The 16696-nt window shown below is 36.3% G+C and overlaps 3 protein-coding genes across 3 annotated transcripts; 1 reads left to right on the top strand and 2 right to left on the bottom strand.

Annotated features, from left to right (window-relative positions):
- Positions 1-7909: 7909 nt before the first annotated feature.
- GCK72_012937 (uncharacterized protein) lies at positions 7910-11663 on the top strand (the record flags this gene model as incomplete). Its single annotated transcript, XM_053729515.1, has 4 exons — positions 7910-8081; positions 8133-8251; positions 9627-9770; positions 11475-11663. 4 exons carry the CDS (start codon positions 7910-7912, stop codon positions 11661-11663), a joined length of 624 nt encoding a protein of 207 aa, XP_053584287.1.
- Positions 11664-13053: 1390 nt separating this feature from the next.
- Positions 13054-13549, bottom strand: GCK72_012936 (uncharacterized protein; the record flags this gene model as incomplete). The annotated part of the gene is made up of 2 exons (XM_053729514.1): positions 13054-13430; positions 13480-13549. The coding sequence occupies 2 exons, from the start codon at positions 13547-13549 to the stop codon at positions 13054-13056; spliced, it is 447 nt and encodes a 148-aa protein (XP_053584286.1).
- Positions 13550-14649: 1100 nt separating this feature from the next.
- On the bottom strand, positions 14650-15311 carry GCK72_012935 (uncharacterized protein; the record flags this gene model as incomplete). Its single annotated transcript, XM_053729513.1, has 3 exons — positions 14650-14734; positions 14782-15211; positions 15260-15311. 3 exons carry the CDS (start codon positions 15309-15311, stop codon positions 14650-14652), a joined length of 567 nt encoding a protein of 188 aa, XP_053584285.1.
- Between the last annotated feature and the right edge of the window lie 1385 nt (positions 15312-16696).

Genomic DNA, 16696 nt, shown 5'->3' with positions numbered 1-16696 from the left:
GAAAAGAACTTTCCAGAATCCTATTCGTTTATTTCACTATCAACATGGAACAGTCAAAATTTGATTTCCTGCCACGGCAGTTAGTTTCCATTTGATACTATGATCAAATCTAGTGTCACATTTTTGCAGTTGACAATTTTTTGTGTGAGAGTTTTCGAAACAGATAATGAAGTTGCTCACGATTTTCATTTCCGATCGAAAAAAGCAATTACCATTCAAATTTGTATCTCTCCAGGAATGATCCGTACAAGAAAGTGATAAACTATTTTTTAAAAGCTGAAGAGTTTGCCCAATCACCTAAACAAAATTAACAAGCAAAATTTGGCTCCTGAAACGACACTTAAAGATATCAAAAATTTTAAACTAATCATTCAAACTCGGGAATAATCAATTGCTGTTAATGTTAAGCGTATTATATTCCTTTGTCAATGTTTGATTTAATACGCTACATAGAAACAGGAAAAAAATTATTGAATTTCGATATAAACGAGTAGCGAACGTTTTTACAAAACAACGCCCAATTGAAATTTGCAGATTGTCTTCGCGATTAACGTATCCAAAACTTTTCGAAATCAATTATTCTAAAAAAAAAGAATTGACACTGTTTCTGAATCTTGTCTTATTAGCTCTTACTGTAAGAAACCACTATTCTCTTGAAAGCAGTGATCACACATTAATTCACAAGCCAAAAAACAAAACCTTGAAAATAGTGTTTGCAATACATACCAAAACGTTCCAAACTTGAAGCATTGCTGGAAAATTGATGGTTATTTTGATGGTTTCGTGAAACCGTCATGCATTGAGAGCGTATGCTCGGGAAATCGACTACTACTTTTCTTATTACGTATTGCAAATACGCTATATTATTGAAACAGAAAAATACTGTTTTACATTTTGGATAAAGTTTATTTGCTAGTGTTTTCAAAACTTGTGTGATGTTTGACATGCCTATTTCTTTATTTACTTACGAGCCTGTCTACCCCGCCTTCGGCGGTTGAGCCGGCTGGTTCTCTTCATTCACGTGGGCTTTGAGTTTCGAATGTGCCCTAATGGCCGAGTGGTCTAACACAGGTAGTTGGTCAGCGACGAAATACGGACCATATACGCGTCCACGCCGGACTCAAAAAGAAGTAGCTAAGGACGATATGTGTGCGTCATATACGGTCCGTTTCGAGTCCGCGCGCCGAAAAAGTTGCTCCTCTCCCTCCCACCGCTAGCCCCTTCCCTACTTTTGTTTCCCGGTTGAGATCGTCATTTAACAAGGAAGATTAGTGATAAAATTCCTATTTTATTTAAAGAAAGATAAAAAGGAACATTGAAAATAATGAAAATAAGAAGAAAACATAGCAAATTAGACATAGAAATCACAAGTTTGTCGGCCAGTCGTGTCCTTGAAATCAATCGAAATCCAATTGTCGTAGAAGCAATTTTCAGTCGTTGATTTCCGTTTTTCCCTTTGTATTTCTGAAAAAAATCAATTAATTGCGGAATAAAAAATATTTATTCAGTTAACTTACTTTCGAAAAAGGGTTCCTGCTCCGAACAAATACAGATGTCGTGTTTGAGAAGGAGTTCCGGCCAATTTTATCGAATTTCCTCACTGAAAAATTTATTTTGAATAGAGAATGTTGAATACTATCACAAACCTTTGAGGAAATCGAAGAATTGGTTCCATTTCAGCTATCGCCGCTGTTTCTCTTTTTGGGATCATCGGACTGACTGAAAACATACTAAATTTTCGATCATTCACAGTTAAATACGAGAATTTTTCACAAAAAAAATTAATTAAAAGAAATTTCAATATAAAAAACATAAAGAAAGGCGAAACTTTCGAAAAATAGGGAAAGAAACGTAAAAGCTCCGTAAATGATTACAACAATAATCATTATCCGAGAGGAGTCCGAGAGCTTCGGAAGAGCTACTGCAAGCGGCCGCCGCGGCCAGTCCATACGGACTATTTCGCCAATCCATATACGGTCCGCGCTGAGTCCGCGCGCGGACGCCTGCCGCACATTTCCTCCTCTTTTCCCGATGTCCACACTGCGTCCATCTACAGTCCGTAGCGGGCCATATTTTCGCCGCGGACTCTATGCGGACGGAAAATGGGACTGAATCCGCATGCGGACCACACGCCAACTACCTGTGAAAGCGGCGGTCGTGTCCAAAGCACGCTAGTTCGGTTTTGCCCACTGGCTCAGTTTTTCTTCTCTTTCCAAAACAGTTGCCGACAGCGCCTCAGACAACGCCCAATTGCAGACTTGCAAAATATCGGCCCGGCCCGGCTCGGCCCGTCGGCCCGGAGTCAAAAAATGAGCACAATTTTTTCACAAAATTTTTCGAAAATTTTCGAAATTTTCATCAAAAATAGTCAAAAATCCTATGTACACTTGAGTTTTATCGATATGTAAAAACATAGTCGAAAATTCGACTTTTTTGCGAAAAAATCAAAAAATTTTCAAAAAAATTCAAATTTTCAAATTTTGGTGCTGTAACCCGGGCCGACCGGGCCGGGCCAGGCCGGGCCGGGTCGGGCCGGGCCGGGCCGGGCCGGGCCGGGTTGGGCCGGTGAAAATTCTCAAATCGGCCCGGCCCGGCCCGTTGCAAGTATGCCCAATTGTCTTTTATATATAAGAATGATCTTCAGTCTCTCTAATTAATTCGAAATGTTCTTTATAGAAAAATGGTAAAAATGAAACAGTATCGTGTGATAATATCAGATTTATCATTATTTCCAGTAGTCAATCAAATTTTTAGAGTGAGCTACAAATTTCTCCGATAAAATCGGTTTCAGTCGGAACATGTTACTATTAGTTGCGCGTGATAAATGAATGATCGAGGAACTGATTTTTAGAGGATTTGTTGTAATTTGACCTGATTTTGAGACAGAGTTTTTAATTTCACTTCAAAAACTCCATTTCTAAATTTTCATCGGTCCTTTTATCTATATCAGATCAATGAATGTACCTCTCCACACATTTTCTGTGTTCAAAAGAGAACCAATGAAGTCGATTCGATTCTTCAAACCAACAAAAAACTCTGACACAGAACGGATCTATTCCAATAAAATCTCTAAATCTCAAGCGCGATTCTACTTTTTCTGTATTTTAAGCGGACAAAAAAACACCGAAAACAACATCTAATATTGGATTCAAAACGAGTAGATTACATCTAATGAATTATAAATTTGGGTGTCTCCAAATCGAGCACGCTCATTTTTTCTGTATGAATAATCCACTAACGTCCGTTTCGATGTCTAGGCATCTATTTCGAAATAGGGTTGAGCGAACGAATCCGAAATTAGAAATAGAGAATGTGAAGTCAAAATAGAAGACTTCAAGACAGTCATAAATTTGAACATCTCAAAAGTTCCTAAAACTTATTGGAAGAATATGTTTCCTAAACTTTGAGACTCACGACCACTGTTTGAGAAAAAATCGATTTGCTGAAACAGAAATTTTTATATTTTTTCTGGAAAACTGCGGTTTTTCAGATTGATTTATTGACAACCGAACAATCGAAATATGTTTCAGCTATCAATAACAAATTTTTAAAAACAGACTGTAACACAACAATTATTTACGTCAAAAATATGTCTATATGGAAAATCCATTGTTCACACGCTTTCCTGGAACGAAGTCCTATTAAATATATACCAAAACCTGACTATTTCATACATATATAAAACAGCGGGAATTGAATCAGCCAAAAATTTCAGAAATTTCATAAACAAATATATTAATACTGAAAATGACAGAGGAACTCATCAGTTTATTGGAAACAACCAGAGCAAGTGTTTACCGCTTCATATAATATGATGGAAACACATTCACACTTTACTCGTGCTTGTCAGATAAAATCGGTGCATTAATTGTTCTCGCTAAAGTTATCTGTCCACCCTTATTGAAAAACGAGCCAGGCTAAGCAATGCAAATTAAGAGAACGGTGGACCACTTAACTGAAAAAATGCTTCAATAAATTAAATCTTTGAAACAGAAAACCAACAATACAACATTTATTCAGGAAGTAACTTTTCATATTTTTTTCAATTCCTCCTCCTGCTTTAATGATCAATTCTGAAGTGATCTCATGAAAATATTTGAATTTATTTTTGACTTTTCACTAGGAGTAATTGTATTCCAAAAAAAATACACTTGCGAGATAGAGGAATTTGATTCTGAATTAACTCAAAACGTTCTGAAATTAATTGGCGAGCCTGCTACAGCGGCGGGAGTCTACCTCACGGTAGGTCCGCTAGCTGTGATGTAAGAAATCATTAAACTCTTCATCAGTTTGGTTCATTTGTACAAAGTGGGTTTGTGCAGATGGGTCGAGTTCAGGGAACCCCAGGGTCTATGTGTTCATCACTACTATGCTGGTCAGTAGCTGCTTTGATGGTTTCGGACCCTGGGTATTTACCATCCCCCTCCCTTATATGAACAATGATTATTATCAGATCAGGATTCCTCCAACTATGTCATAGTCGTCGGGTGTTGGCACACCACTGACTATGACGGAGTTTCCCGCCAGGAGCCTCACGGCCTTCAACTTTCCCTTTCAGGTTTGCACCCTCCAGATCGAGTCGGCATCCAACCGGTCCGCGCGTGGGCATCCTTACTTCCGGGTCGCTACCCAACTCCTCCCTACCGCCCACACGGAGAGTACCGGAAGATACCAAACTTGACAAATTTTCGCCGCGGCCCAGATACGAAAAGGGTACCTGTTTTTTAACCAATTTTTTTGAATTTTTTGAATTTTACGATTAAAAATTTCCGATTTCTTGATGCATAACTAGCATTTGGTTGAATTCTATGTATATAATGGTAAAAATGCGACGTTTTCACAAATTTTTACAATTAAGAAAATTGTTGAAGTTCAAAACCCGGTCCGAGAACAATTCCGATTTTGATCCGGCCCGTGACAAGTTTGGAGATTACCTTACTTTGCGAATATCTACTCGAATCCGCTTTTCCAGAAAAGAGATAGTAATGAAACAGTAGAACGATTTTTTTATCACATAAAGTGACAAGTAGAATGTTTTTGGACTAGAAGAACACAGTTAAAACTGTAAAATGCTAGGTACTAACCCAATAATTCCGATCGCCTGTTCCATATACCTCGAATTTGGAAAAATGTGAATTAAATTATTACCAAAATGATAATAAGAAATTGGTTTCATGATTTCTGAAATACTTTATTCAATGTTCGGTTTCAGTTCTGACAAAATTGATTCCGATACAAAACATCATATAAACAGTTTTAGTATTTTTGTTCTACTAGAGTTTGATATACTCTGTTACTGCTTATTCTGACTGATGGGTTCTCATGATATACATTTCAAAGGAATACTGGAAAAACTCATCTTAATAAAGTTGATCCAATTTTCTCAACATAAAGAACCCCGACGAAACGGAATTTTTATAATAAAATCTTTGAATCTCAATCGCGATTCCAACTTTTTCTGTATTTTAAACGAAAAAAAATGAGAACACCGTCGAAAATTGCATTCAGAACGTGTAGATTGCATCTAATGAATTACAAATTTGGGTATCTACATATCGAGCGCACTCATTTTTTAAATCTCCATGAATGGAAAATCCATTGACGCTTATTTGATGTATAGGCATTGGGCGTAAAGGGGGATTTAGGGTTAGTTGAGTCATCACGAAGGGAATAGGAACATGATTATATAAAATTAGAATTGATGTAAGCTTCAAAGCAAAATCGGTTTCAAATCACATAAAAAGTAGTGAACGTTTTCTCTAATGTTTAAACAGAACACAAAAACTAAAAAAATAAAAAGTTCAAATGTCAGTAAGCTTCTAGACATGTCTAGAGCAGAGTTGTCCGGAATCCGGATTCCGGATTCCGAAATTCCGGAATTCTGGGTTTTTTCTGCATTCCGGATTCCGGAATCCGGAAACAAAAAAATACAACTCTGGTCTAGAGTATCAGTGAGGATTTTTAAATGTATTATTTGTTCCTGATAAGTTATCGTTTTTATTACGTGAAATATTCAAAAACGGTAATGACAGATATCTGAAACAGTATAAAAACAAAATGAATGCCGCGCTGAAACACAACGGTTGTCGACCTGCAAGTTATACAACCATACTGAAACAGAACTTATAAACAGAAATACTAACATTTTCATTGTGTACTCCAGAAGTATCCATCACTCTTACAATAACTTACCTGTTTCCTAAAGTTTTTTTAAACCAGATAAGTTGAAACCAAACAGTACACTGGAACTCCTGAAAGGCATTTGGAAAACTTGAAGTCACATTTTTTTGGTTTCAGAGAACAAATTAAGTGATTTTGAAAAATCATTGAGTGAAACAAGAATTATCAAAAAAATAGAAATTGGGTAGTACATTCTCTATGGATATATCTAGCGTACCTCGAAATGTTTTCTGTTAAATTCAGCCATTTTTAAACAAAAATAACTAATTCTAACCTAACTGATCATTCTAAATTTTCGACTTGTTTTTTTGAAAGCTGAAGAACTTTTACTATTTCACAACTAAAATTTAGGGAGATTGAAATAGAGAGGTTCATTATTGCATTTGGAATTGAAAAATAAACAATCTAAAGTTTCATGCTGAAACACTTAAAATTATTATCAGCAATATCATGAATGGACATCGCTTGATTGATTCCATCTCAAAATTTAGACCATTTTTAGTAGTTAATTTATTGTTTTAAAAGAAACCACACAAGTAATCTCAAAATTTAGAGACAGTACTTATTGGTGGTATTACAATATTTGAAAAAATTTGTGATGTCAACACTTAAAAAGAATGTATAATTTAGTAACGACGATGTCCTGAAACAAAATACATGAAATTTGTGAAACGGGTTACTGTAGGTTTTGGGCACAGTGCCAAATTGAATTTTCGGGCTCTCGCGGTTCAAAGTTTTATGAAATTTTCTCTAAAATAGAATGAGTAAAAGCGCAGGAATTTGTCTGCTCACTTATATTTCATAAAAACGAACTCAGTTGGAAAATGCAGAGTAATCTTGTTGTTTTGAAACTGAACTTTATACATATGTACATGTAACTGAATTAAGAAAATACATCTTTCAGCACAATATGTAGAGAAAGTTTACTGTATGTACTGTTTTAAGAAAAGCAAATAAGTAAGTTTTAAACTAATAATGTTTGATAACCAGGCTTTGATTATGGGAAAATCTATATGCTTCTAAACAATTACTGCTGCCGAAATATAGTACCTGTAGGATTTTTTCAGAAATGAGACTGAAATGGATAGAATAAAAGAAACTGCTCTCTTCGACTAAATCTTCAAGCTGAAACATTGAAATCCTAATGGAATATTGCTTGCTATAATTTTTACCCACCGAACTGACGTTCTTAGTCATTGTGAAAATAGACGAAATCAGTATGAGCTGATCGTCATTTACACTTTTCGAAAGAAAATAATTATCGATTTAGTCAAAAATATTTAGAAAAATGATCAATTACGAGCTCAATACCAACATTAAACTTTTACCAATCAGCCCTTGGCAAACTTCAAAAACAGTATTAAATTGCCATGTCGCCATTTCTCTCAATCCAGAAAGTACTTTTCATTCCACTAGCCAGCTTCTCATTCATACCCGAATAATCTAAGACCACTATTCAAAACCTGTTCCAAGTTCAGTCCCCTTCCCCCTCTCAACCTCTCAAATGTATCTCGTTTCTTCTATTTATGTACCCACACACACACAAACAAATAACAGTATCGAAAAGGTGTGAACGGGAGTGAGAGCATGTTATTTGACCGACAGCTTATACCATTAGCCTGGAGACTTATGTTGACCCAATGCTCCCCACCATTTCACAACTTCTCGTCTTGCTCCGAGAGCTCAAATTTTATTATTTTTATAAACTAACCCTCTTGGAGATCAGAGCATGTTCTTATTCTTCCTACTGCCAATTTTTACGGTAGCCGCTGTTATTCAGACTACTGTACCTACAGTAACCACGGACATCCCTCTATCGTCCGTGGAATCTATTACTGTACCGACGAGAACTCAAGATGAGAAAAATGCAAAGTTGGAGGAGAGATTACCGTTTTTGAAAAGTTAGATTTGGCGAAAAAGTTTCGAAAATAATTAATATTGGAACTATTTAGGTGCTGATGAACTAAGCCGTCAAGAGTTTTTCTCAATTATTCAAAACGATAAATTGAGTAAATCGGAGATATGGGAACGAGTGGAACAGTGGGCGGAGAAGCAATCCGAGTATGTTAAGGTGAGAATAAGATCGAAATACAACCAGTTGAAAATATTTTGAAAAATAATGAAACACATATGAAACGGTAATTAAAGGTTGCAGTGTTTTGAACTTCCAATAGAAAAAAGTATTGCTGTTACTGTTCGTTATGAAAAGGAACTTGTATGAATCATACTTTCAAACCGGGCCGACACGGGCCGGCGCGTAACTCGCGTCAAAATGAATATTATGAGCTGAAAAATATACCAAAATGTAGATCTCGACGAGTTCTATCTCCGTAACCCACTACGGGCCGGATGGCTATTCGTTATTGTGCTGCGAGCCGGGAAAAAGTGCCTAAAAAAGCCAAAATGGCCTAAAAAAGCCAAAATGGCCAAAAAGGTCATTCTAGCCCGGCCCGCGGCACATTAACGAATAACCATCCGTCCCGTAGTTGGACACGGACATAGAACTCGTCGAGATCTACATTTTGATATATTTTTCAGCTCATAAAACTCATTTTGAAGCGGGTTACGCGTCGGCCCGTTTCGGCCCGGTTTGCAAGTATGGTATGAAGCAAACTTCCAAAAACTACTCCGTCTGGCACAATTTCAAATGTTTACAGAAAATTCTGAATCTACAGAAAATTCTGGTTGAAATTACCCAAATCGTGTAACAGTGGTACAAAAAAACACTATTGAAAAAATCCATTTCCCTGCCAAAATCTCCTTTACAGCATTTGAGTCAAACTTACTTCTAGTAAACATTCATAAATTTCTCGTTCTTTATCCTAATATTTATTAAGCATCGTTTCACTCACTTATTTTCGTATTGTGTCAGTGACAATCCGTGTTATTTCAATCAGTTGAACATATTTTGAAAAATAATGAAACACATATGAAACCGTAATTAAAGGTTGCAGTGTTTTGAACTTCCAATAGAAAAAAGTATTGCTGTTACTGTTCGTTATGAAAAGGGCGAGTTATGTTGATTTCAATTGCTAAAATCGCAGTCCTGAAATCTAAATGATCATTTTCTCACTGGTCCATATAAACAACTCTATAGCCCAAATTTCCAATATTTTAACAAAAAAATTCTGAACCCACAGAAAAAAACTGGATCGTATCACCCAGATCGTGTAACTGAGTCATTTATTTCTGTTACAGTTAGTCATGAAAATGGCTAGTTATGTTAAAATTGCACGCAAAGAGAAAAACTTTAAGAATCTTCTTCTTGTTTTAAAGTCACGTTGTCAAAAAAGTATTTGTCGGTTTCCCCACCTCTATATTAAGTTTATTTAACGATTGTTGGATAATTTCTCATTGTATTCATTCCGAATTCCTATAATTTAAAGTAGAATTATGAAATTCATTGCACACATTATCTCAGCATGTTTCACACTCTCAATTTCCAGACTGACATAATGGAATTCCATCAACGTCTCTCACAACACGTGGACAACTCGAAAATGAGAGTAGAGAGAATCATCAAGAATCTACCAGAAGCATTGCGAAGACTGTCAGAAATAGTACAGGATATTGATATTACAAGAGTTCAAGTAAGGTCTATCGTCAATTACTAGTAACTCAATAGAAAATGCAGAATCTGAAAAATGATTGTTTTTTTATTTGAACGAATCAATGAAGAACAACCATCGTAAAATTCCTGTTACAACTTAGCTATTTTGTCCACCACCTTCTTTCCCAATGGGTAGTAGGTATGGCGCGGGGAAAAAAAGTGGGCGGGGCTTAAGCGCGTGTCTATAATTTTGTTTTTCACTTTTGCCAGTGTAACTTTGTTCAAACTTTATATGTTTTGATAATTTTTTTTTAGCTTCTTAGCTAATAACTTTTTCTTGCTTTTTACCAAATTCCATATTTCTGTGGTGGAAAAGAGCAGAGTTGTGCTCAGAAATAGGTGAAAAAAGCGACAAAAAAATGTCAACTTTTTGTTCCACTTTTGAACCATTAATAACTTTTCCGATTCTCGATGAAATTTTGATTTTATTTTTTTAATCGATAGCAAATTTTCGGGGCAATCTTTTATTACGAACCCCCTTTTTGAGATTCCATACTTCTAAACGAGTTATAATCGATAGAATGGAGGCAACTTTTTATTTTGAGAAGATTTTCGGTTTTTTGATTTTTCGATTTTTTTGCTTTACCTCGATTATCTCGAGTTCTACCCGATATTTTTTCATATAAATTGGTTACTTGACGTAAAATTAGACGAGAAATCACTTTTTCACGTCAAATTCATAATTTGAATAACCCCCCGTCCGGTACGGCCGGTGGACTGCAGAAAAAAAGAAAAAAACGCCTTGCTGTAGTCGGCCTCCACCGGACTGTTTTGGCAGTCCTGAAAAATTTTTGTACTAAACTTGTTTTGATTTTTTGATATGTTGGTCAAATCGGAATTATCTAATGGAATATGTCAGTTTCAGCCAAAACGGTCCAGGAGGAGCTGAGCTGTGGAGAAAACGTGTTTTTCGCTTATATCGCTTAGCTCTGGAGTGTCTTCAGTCCGGCTAATATGGTTTTGTGATATGTGTTAGACAAGAAAATTATCTAGAGGGAGAAAAAAACAGATTTGAAAAATATTGATTTTGACCTGAGTTACAGTGTCCCAAACTTTGGAGAACATTTCTGAAAGGAGACGACTGGTCGAGCCGAAGCAAGCGTGCCTCTTCCCACCACTTGAACGCCATCTGTGTGCCTACAAAATAGCGAGTGTGTGGCTCAGTGGCAGTGTTGTGGTGCGTCGCTGGGGAGGTTTTTGGTTCGAGTTTCTGGCTGGTCTAATTTTTTAATTTTTTCTAACTCGGCTCAAAATTGTCGTAGAACCTTCATTTTACTACCATTCGAAAGCTAATGAAATTCTGTTTGCTTGGGTCACATAAAATAGAAAAATGCTCATAACTTGCTTCAAAATGGTCGTAGAACAAAAATTCAAAGCTTGCTGAGCACTGCGCAAGGGGCGAAGCCCCTTCTAGCGGAGCCCGCCGGGAGGCGGGGGACGCTAGTCGTAATAGTTTATGTATTCAATTAGTATTAGTAAAATAAATGAAAACCGTTTGGTTTCCTTATACGACAAAAAGGTAAGAACACTTTTCAATAAGCTTTGCGGTGCAGAACAAGAAAAGCTACATAATTATTTTAGAGAGATTGGATAGGTGTCGGATGACAAAGCAAACACTAAGATGCCATCGATGCCCACTTTTTCTATTTCGTTCATGAAACTGTAAAAATGTGTTTAATTTCAGGAGAAAAATCGTATCGCAAATCTCTACACTTCTCTGGACGATGATGTTTCGAAGACTCTCCAATGGATTGTCCATCTTGTATCTTACGAAAGAAATGAGGGAAAACAACTGGAAAGAAGAAATAAGTTGAGAAAACTGAAGAAAGGAGGAATATGGACTGGAAGTGTACAGGCTACTAATATTATCTGAGTTACTGTTTTGTGGAGTTGAGTTATAATCGTTTATTTTGAAAAGTATTATTTCTTCAATTCAAATTCTGTATTATGATTTTCAGCAGGTAATGTGCTGAATGTTTCTTATAAATCAGTTTTTAATACAACAATTGTTACCTCATTCAGATTTTTATACACAAAAATAACATTTCATTTCAGTTTTAGACTGGTTTCAGATTTTAAAATGGTTTGCCTTGTTATTATTCGATTAGCAAATATTCTTTTCAACAAATTGTCGACTTCGGTTTCAGTCTTCATTTACATCATTTTCTGTGTCGGGCTGTTTTTAATCTGAACTGATTAGTAGGGCGCAATAGTTTCGAACTAAATCTTCAAAACACTGTTTTAATAAAATCTCAAGAATCAGTTGTTTTCCTTTTTTTTATTGAATAGCACATTTGAATTTCTTGAACTGAGTGATAATTCTACCCACTGTTTTAACAATTTACTTTCAGAGGATAATTAATTTTTGAAACAGTACAGATATACTTTTCATAATTCCAGAATTTCTTTGAGCGTGGAAATGAAACGGTCTTTCCGAAGAATTGACAACTTCATGTATATTCAATATTCTTATCATTTTCGGTGTCGCAATGAAAATTTTCTGTTCCGAGAAGGCATTTAATCTGAACTGATTTGTAGGGCGCAATAATTTCGAATCTTCATATTCAAAGCACTGTTTTAATAAAATCTCAAGAATCAGTTGTTTTCCTTTTTATTGAAAAGCACATTGAAATTTCTTGAACTGTGCAATAAGTCTACCCACTGTTTTAACAATTTACTGTCAGAAGATAATTGATTTTTGAAACAGTACAGATATGCTTTTCATAATTCCAGAATTTTAATGGACATGTAAAAAACGGTCCTGCCGATTATTGAGCTATTTTTTTCCCATCGGATTAACATTATCTATGAAACGGAATATTATTTTAATTTTTATTGAAAAAATTCGGATCTTTTTAAAGGAATTTTTTTTTAAAGATTGAAGGTTACTAAGATAATATATTATGTTACCGGGAAACCGGAGAAAACGAAAGAGAAAAAGAGAAATGAAGTTGACAACTTATCATACTACTAGGATTTGGGAAGTTCTTTTCTTATCATATTATTGGAACTGTAAATTTTCAATTAAACGGATAACTGGGAAACAAAGAGGCTACGAGTGGGAAGGGTATTTTACAAATTAGTTGTATGAAACGAAATGAGTATTGAAGAAAGAAAGACGCGGGAAAAATTAAAAGTGAGAATCGGGAAATGAGATGGGGGTCTGTTGGAAATAAGTTATATTAGTGTTAATAAGGTTTAGAAATTAGTTATGTGATTGTGAATTCTTGGAAGTGCCCATCGAGTCAACTTGATTTGATGTTTTAGTGGGAGGGCATATTTGGCGCCTTGTAAACTCTCATCATCTCGTGTCTCTGCTCCTCTGTTAGACACATCCAATTGTGCATCTTCACGTAGATTTCTCTCTTTTGGCTTAATTCTTTCCAGTCCTTTGGCTTATTCAGGCATTGACCGAGTGTCCTTCTGCATCTTCCCAAGATTTTCGTGGCAAACCACTCCTGAGTCGCTTGAGTTCTTTCGAGCCAATTCTTGACCACCACGGAGATTCTTTTGGTGTCAACATAATTGACTGGTTTGTTGATGATTGCATTGAATGTCTCAATGGTAATCAATGTGTGGAAAGATGATTCAGGAGACAGTGATGATCCAGAAACGGAAGATGTCAGCGATTGTGGGAAATCTTAAACAATTTAGTTATAATTAAAAATCATTTGATCAAAGTAACGTACCATAACCCTCTTCGATAGATCCGAACATCTGTGTAGAAATTGATGAGTGACAAGATGAACGAGTGGACATTGTGGAAACGCCGGAATCAGAAGACGCCTCCGATAGTAGATTGGTAGGTGAAATTTACCACCATGTCGTCAAATTTACCATGAGATTTTGTGACTGATGGCATTAGCGTATGACTCAAGATTGAAGACTGGCCAGAGAGCTGACCAGAGCTTGAGCAAAAAGAGCTCAAAAATGTGTCGAAGAGGCTCCAGGGGACCTAAACTATAGGGTCATATGGGTAAATTAACCGCATTTGAACCACACTCCTAATGGTGATAATTTTACCACGAGATATTATGTTGTGAGTTGACCAGTCACCTACAATCAAATACTAGGCTCAGTAGATTCTCACACGCTCACTGGCTCAGAATAGGAGCTCAAAAAGACGTCGAAGGTGCGCCAGCTGGCTCTAGTTATTGGGTCATATGGTTAAATTCACACCGCCAAGCCTATCCTCAGATGTAGTTAATTTCACCATGGGGTTCTCTTCTGTGAGATCTGGGGCTAGATTCAAGGGTGCTTAGATAGACGAAACCACCCACTATCATTAAACTTTGATCCGTGACCCGTAGACCTGACTTTCCGTCATGTGAACATCAAGTGAGGGTAATGTGAGGCCCACAGAGTCCATGTTTTTGGGAGGTTCTCGCGCGTTCTAGGCACATAGGACAGATCTCCAAATTTACACGTTTTGTCAAGTTCATGGCCAGGCTTTTTATCAATTTTCACTCAATGTTTGATCTGATGATGATGATTGTAGGAAAGGCACAATCATGTAAAACCTGATGGGTAAAAAATTTTTGTTTTATCTTCTATGTTGTTAAAATTGTGAGAGACTCCTCACCTCACACAACCAGGCAAGGGTTGTGCGAGTCGAGGGCATAAGTAAGTGTGGTTTATTCTCTTACAAGGGGATCTTTTTTCATACACCGGTTGAAAATTCTCATTTGACATATGTATGACGCATCCACAGAGAAGACGCTTTCATGTTTGTGAGTCACATTCAAATGCTAGTGATTAAAATTTTATTGTTTTTTCATTAATTCTCAACATTTTACCGTTTTAAAATAATTTACATTCAAAAAAAAAAGACATTATAGATGAACATAGAATATTATTATTTAGACTTTCTGGGTATCTTCATTCAATTTTGGAGAGTTGGTTGATGGAGACTGTGGCAGGTTTTGACAGGAGGAGCACGGTGTTCTGAAAGATTTGAAAAAGTGTTGACAAATATATCGATAGTTACTTACGGAACTTTGGCAATAAACAGCTCAGAAATAGGATGGTATCTCCCTTGCTTATCCATCAGAACAAATTGTTCATCAGTAATATTCTTCTTGAGCTTGTTGTTGTAAAATTCAAGCAAATTAACACCGTCTTGAATCGAGGGAACTTCACTTGGACATTTAGCAATCACATCACTGTATTCAAGAATTCGACCGTCTCTAAAGTGGAAAATTGCTTCATCTTTTCCCAATTGGTCATCAATTATGAATCGTATAGTTTCCAAATCCTGAAGGAGTTCACATCGTATGCCCAAACCACCACGATATCTTATTTCACGAAAAGTACAAAATATCTTGCATTGACTTGTATACTTTGATCGAATGTCCCGGAGAGGGTCCATGCAATTGCATCGTTTTCCACGTTTGCCGGATAATTTTGAAGGCATTAGAAAATCTGGAAAACAATTATAGAAAAGACAGAACTCAGAAACAGGTCACCTACCACTATGGCGTGATAAATCACGAATGACATTTTTCGTAACGGTTAAAACCATAGAACGAGAGAGTATGAAAACGAGAGACGAAGAAAACAAAATAAATGTTAGAGATGACGTCATCAACCAGAAAGTAACAGCTGACTGTTGCAGAGGGTGATTTGAGATATTCATAATCTGTGGCTCATTTTCATCTTTTTACCGCATGGTAAATGGTGACCTATTTTTGAGCTCTCATTTCTTTTCCTTTTCTCTCGTCCGTTTATTCATCCTTTTTCATCCTTTTTTTTTCATCCTTTTTTTTTTCATCCTTTGTTTTTTCAGTTATGAAACGCAAAACACTAAACGCTCACAATTCACGAGGAGGAGCCCCTCCACCAACTAGTCTTGAACCAAAGACGAAAAAGACAAAACCAGAAAGTCGATCACATGAAAAAGAAGAAGAAACTGTAGACCACACAAGAACGGACAAGAAGAGAAAATATCAAACATCAACTAGTTCAGTTCAGAATCAAGGAGGATTTTTAGAAGAAAAGAAAAGACAATCTAAGCCAGCCAGAATAGTTTCGACACGAAGACGTGAGTGATAATGAAAACATAAAGAATTTCAATTATTCATTTTAGATGGCAAAGGACCGCAGCGAAAAATGCAAATACGAGACTTTGAAAGAAGCGAGACCTTTCCAACACCAGAGGAAGAAGAGTTCTTCACAGAAAACGTTATAACTTCTAATGAACCACATTTTCGAAGACACAACAGCCAGTTTCTGATTGCGGACACCGTCAGAATGAAATTCATCAATCTTGATAAAGTAAAAGACAACAAGATACTCCATCAACATGTGGCCAAGCTCTTGGACATTTTTATTCGTAAAATGCTCAAAAAAGCTGGAGGAAATCTGAAAACAACCAAATATTGGCTTCAGTAAGTTTTATCATACTTTCAAATCTTAAGAAGAACGTTTACAGACTGAACCATGATGGGTATACCGATAGAGATGGTTTCTTTGTAACCCACAAAACGTATGCAGTGGCTGATGGAGGAGTGATAATGAATGAAATTGCTAAGCAGATGCAATCTAATAAAGAGCTACGCTTAGATGAAAGTTTTACTGTTGCTATGAACGTTTTCAAGGATAAACAATCACAACTACGAGGCAGGGGAACACAGAATACTCGGAAAACTGATAAAATTGAAAAAATAAGAAAAACACTATTGGTAAGGCATACTGTCTTTTGTCAAACTATAATATATTTTATAACAGAAACAACATTTTGGTGTTAGCCTCAGCAGGATCACAGGGATGAGCCACTGTCTACCAAAAGCACTTGCACTAGGAAAACTGGAAAGTGATATAGAAACTACGACCAACGGAGACGAAAGGCAGAAATTGGAAAAATTTTATCGAAGCCTCGTAAGACCAGAGGTACTTTTAGACTCTTTG

Source organism: Caenorhabditis remanei, chromosome IV (assembly GCF_010183535.1).
Source record: "Caenorhabditis remanei strain PX506 chromosome IV, whole genome shotgun sequence".
NCBI lineage: Eukaryota > Metazoa > Nematoda > Chromadorea > Rhabditida > Rhabditidae > Caenorhabditis > Caenorhabditis remanei.
Note: the sequence above shows the minus strand (reverse complement) of the source record. Positions and strands in the feature narration are given on the sequence as shown.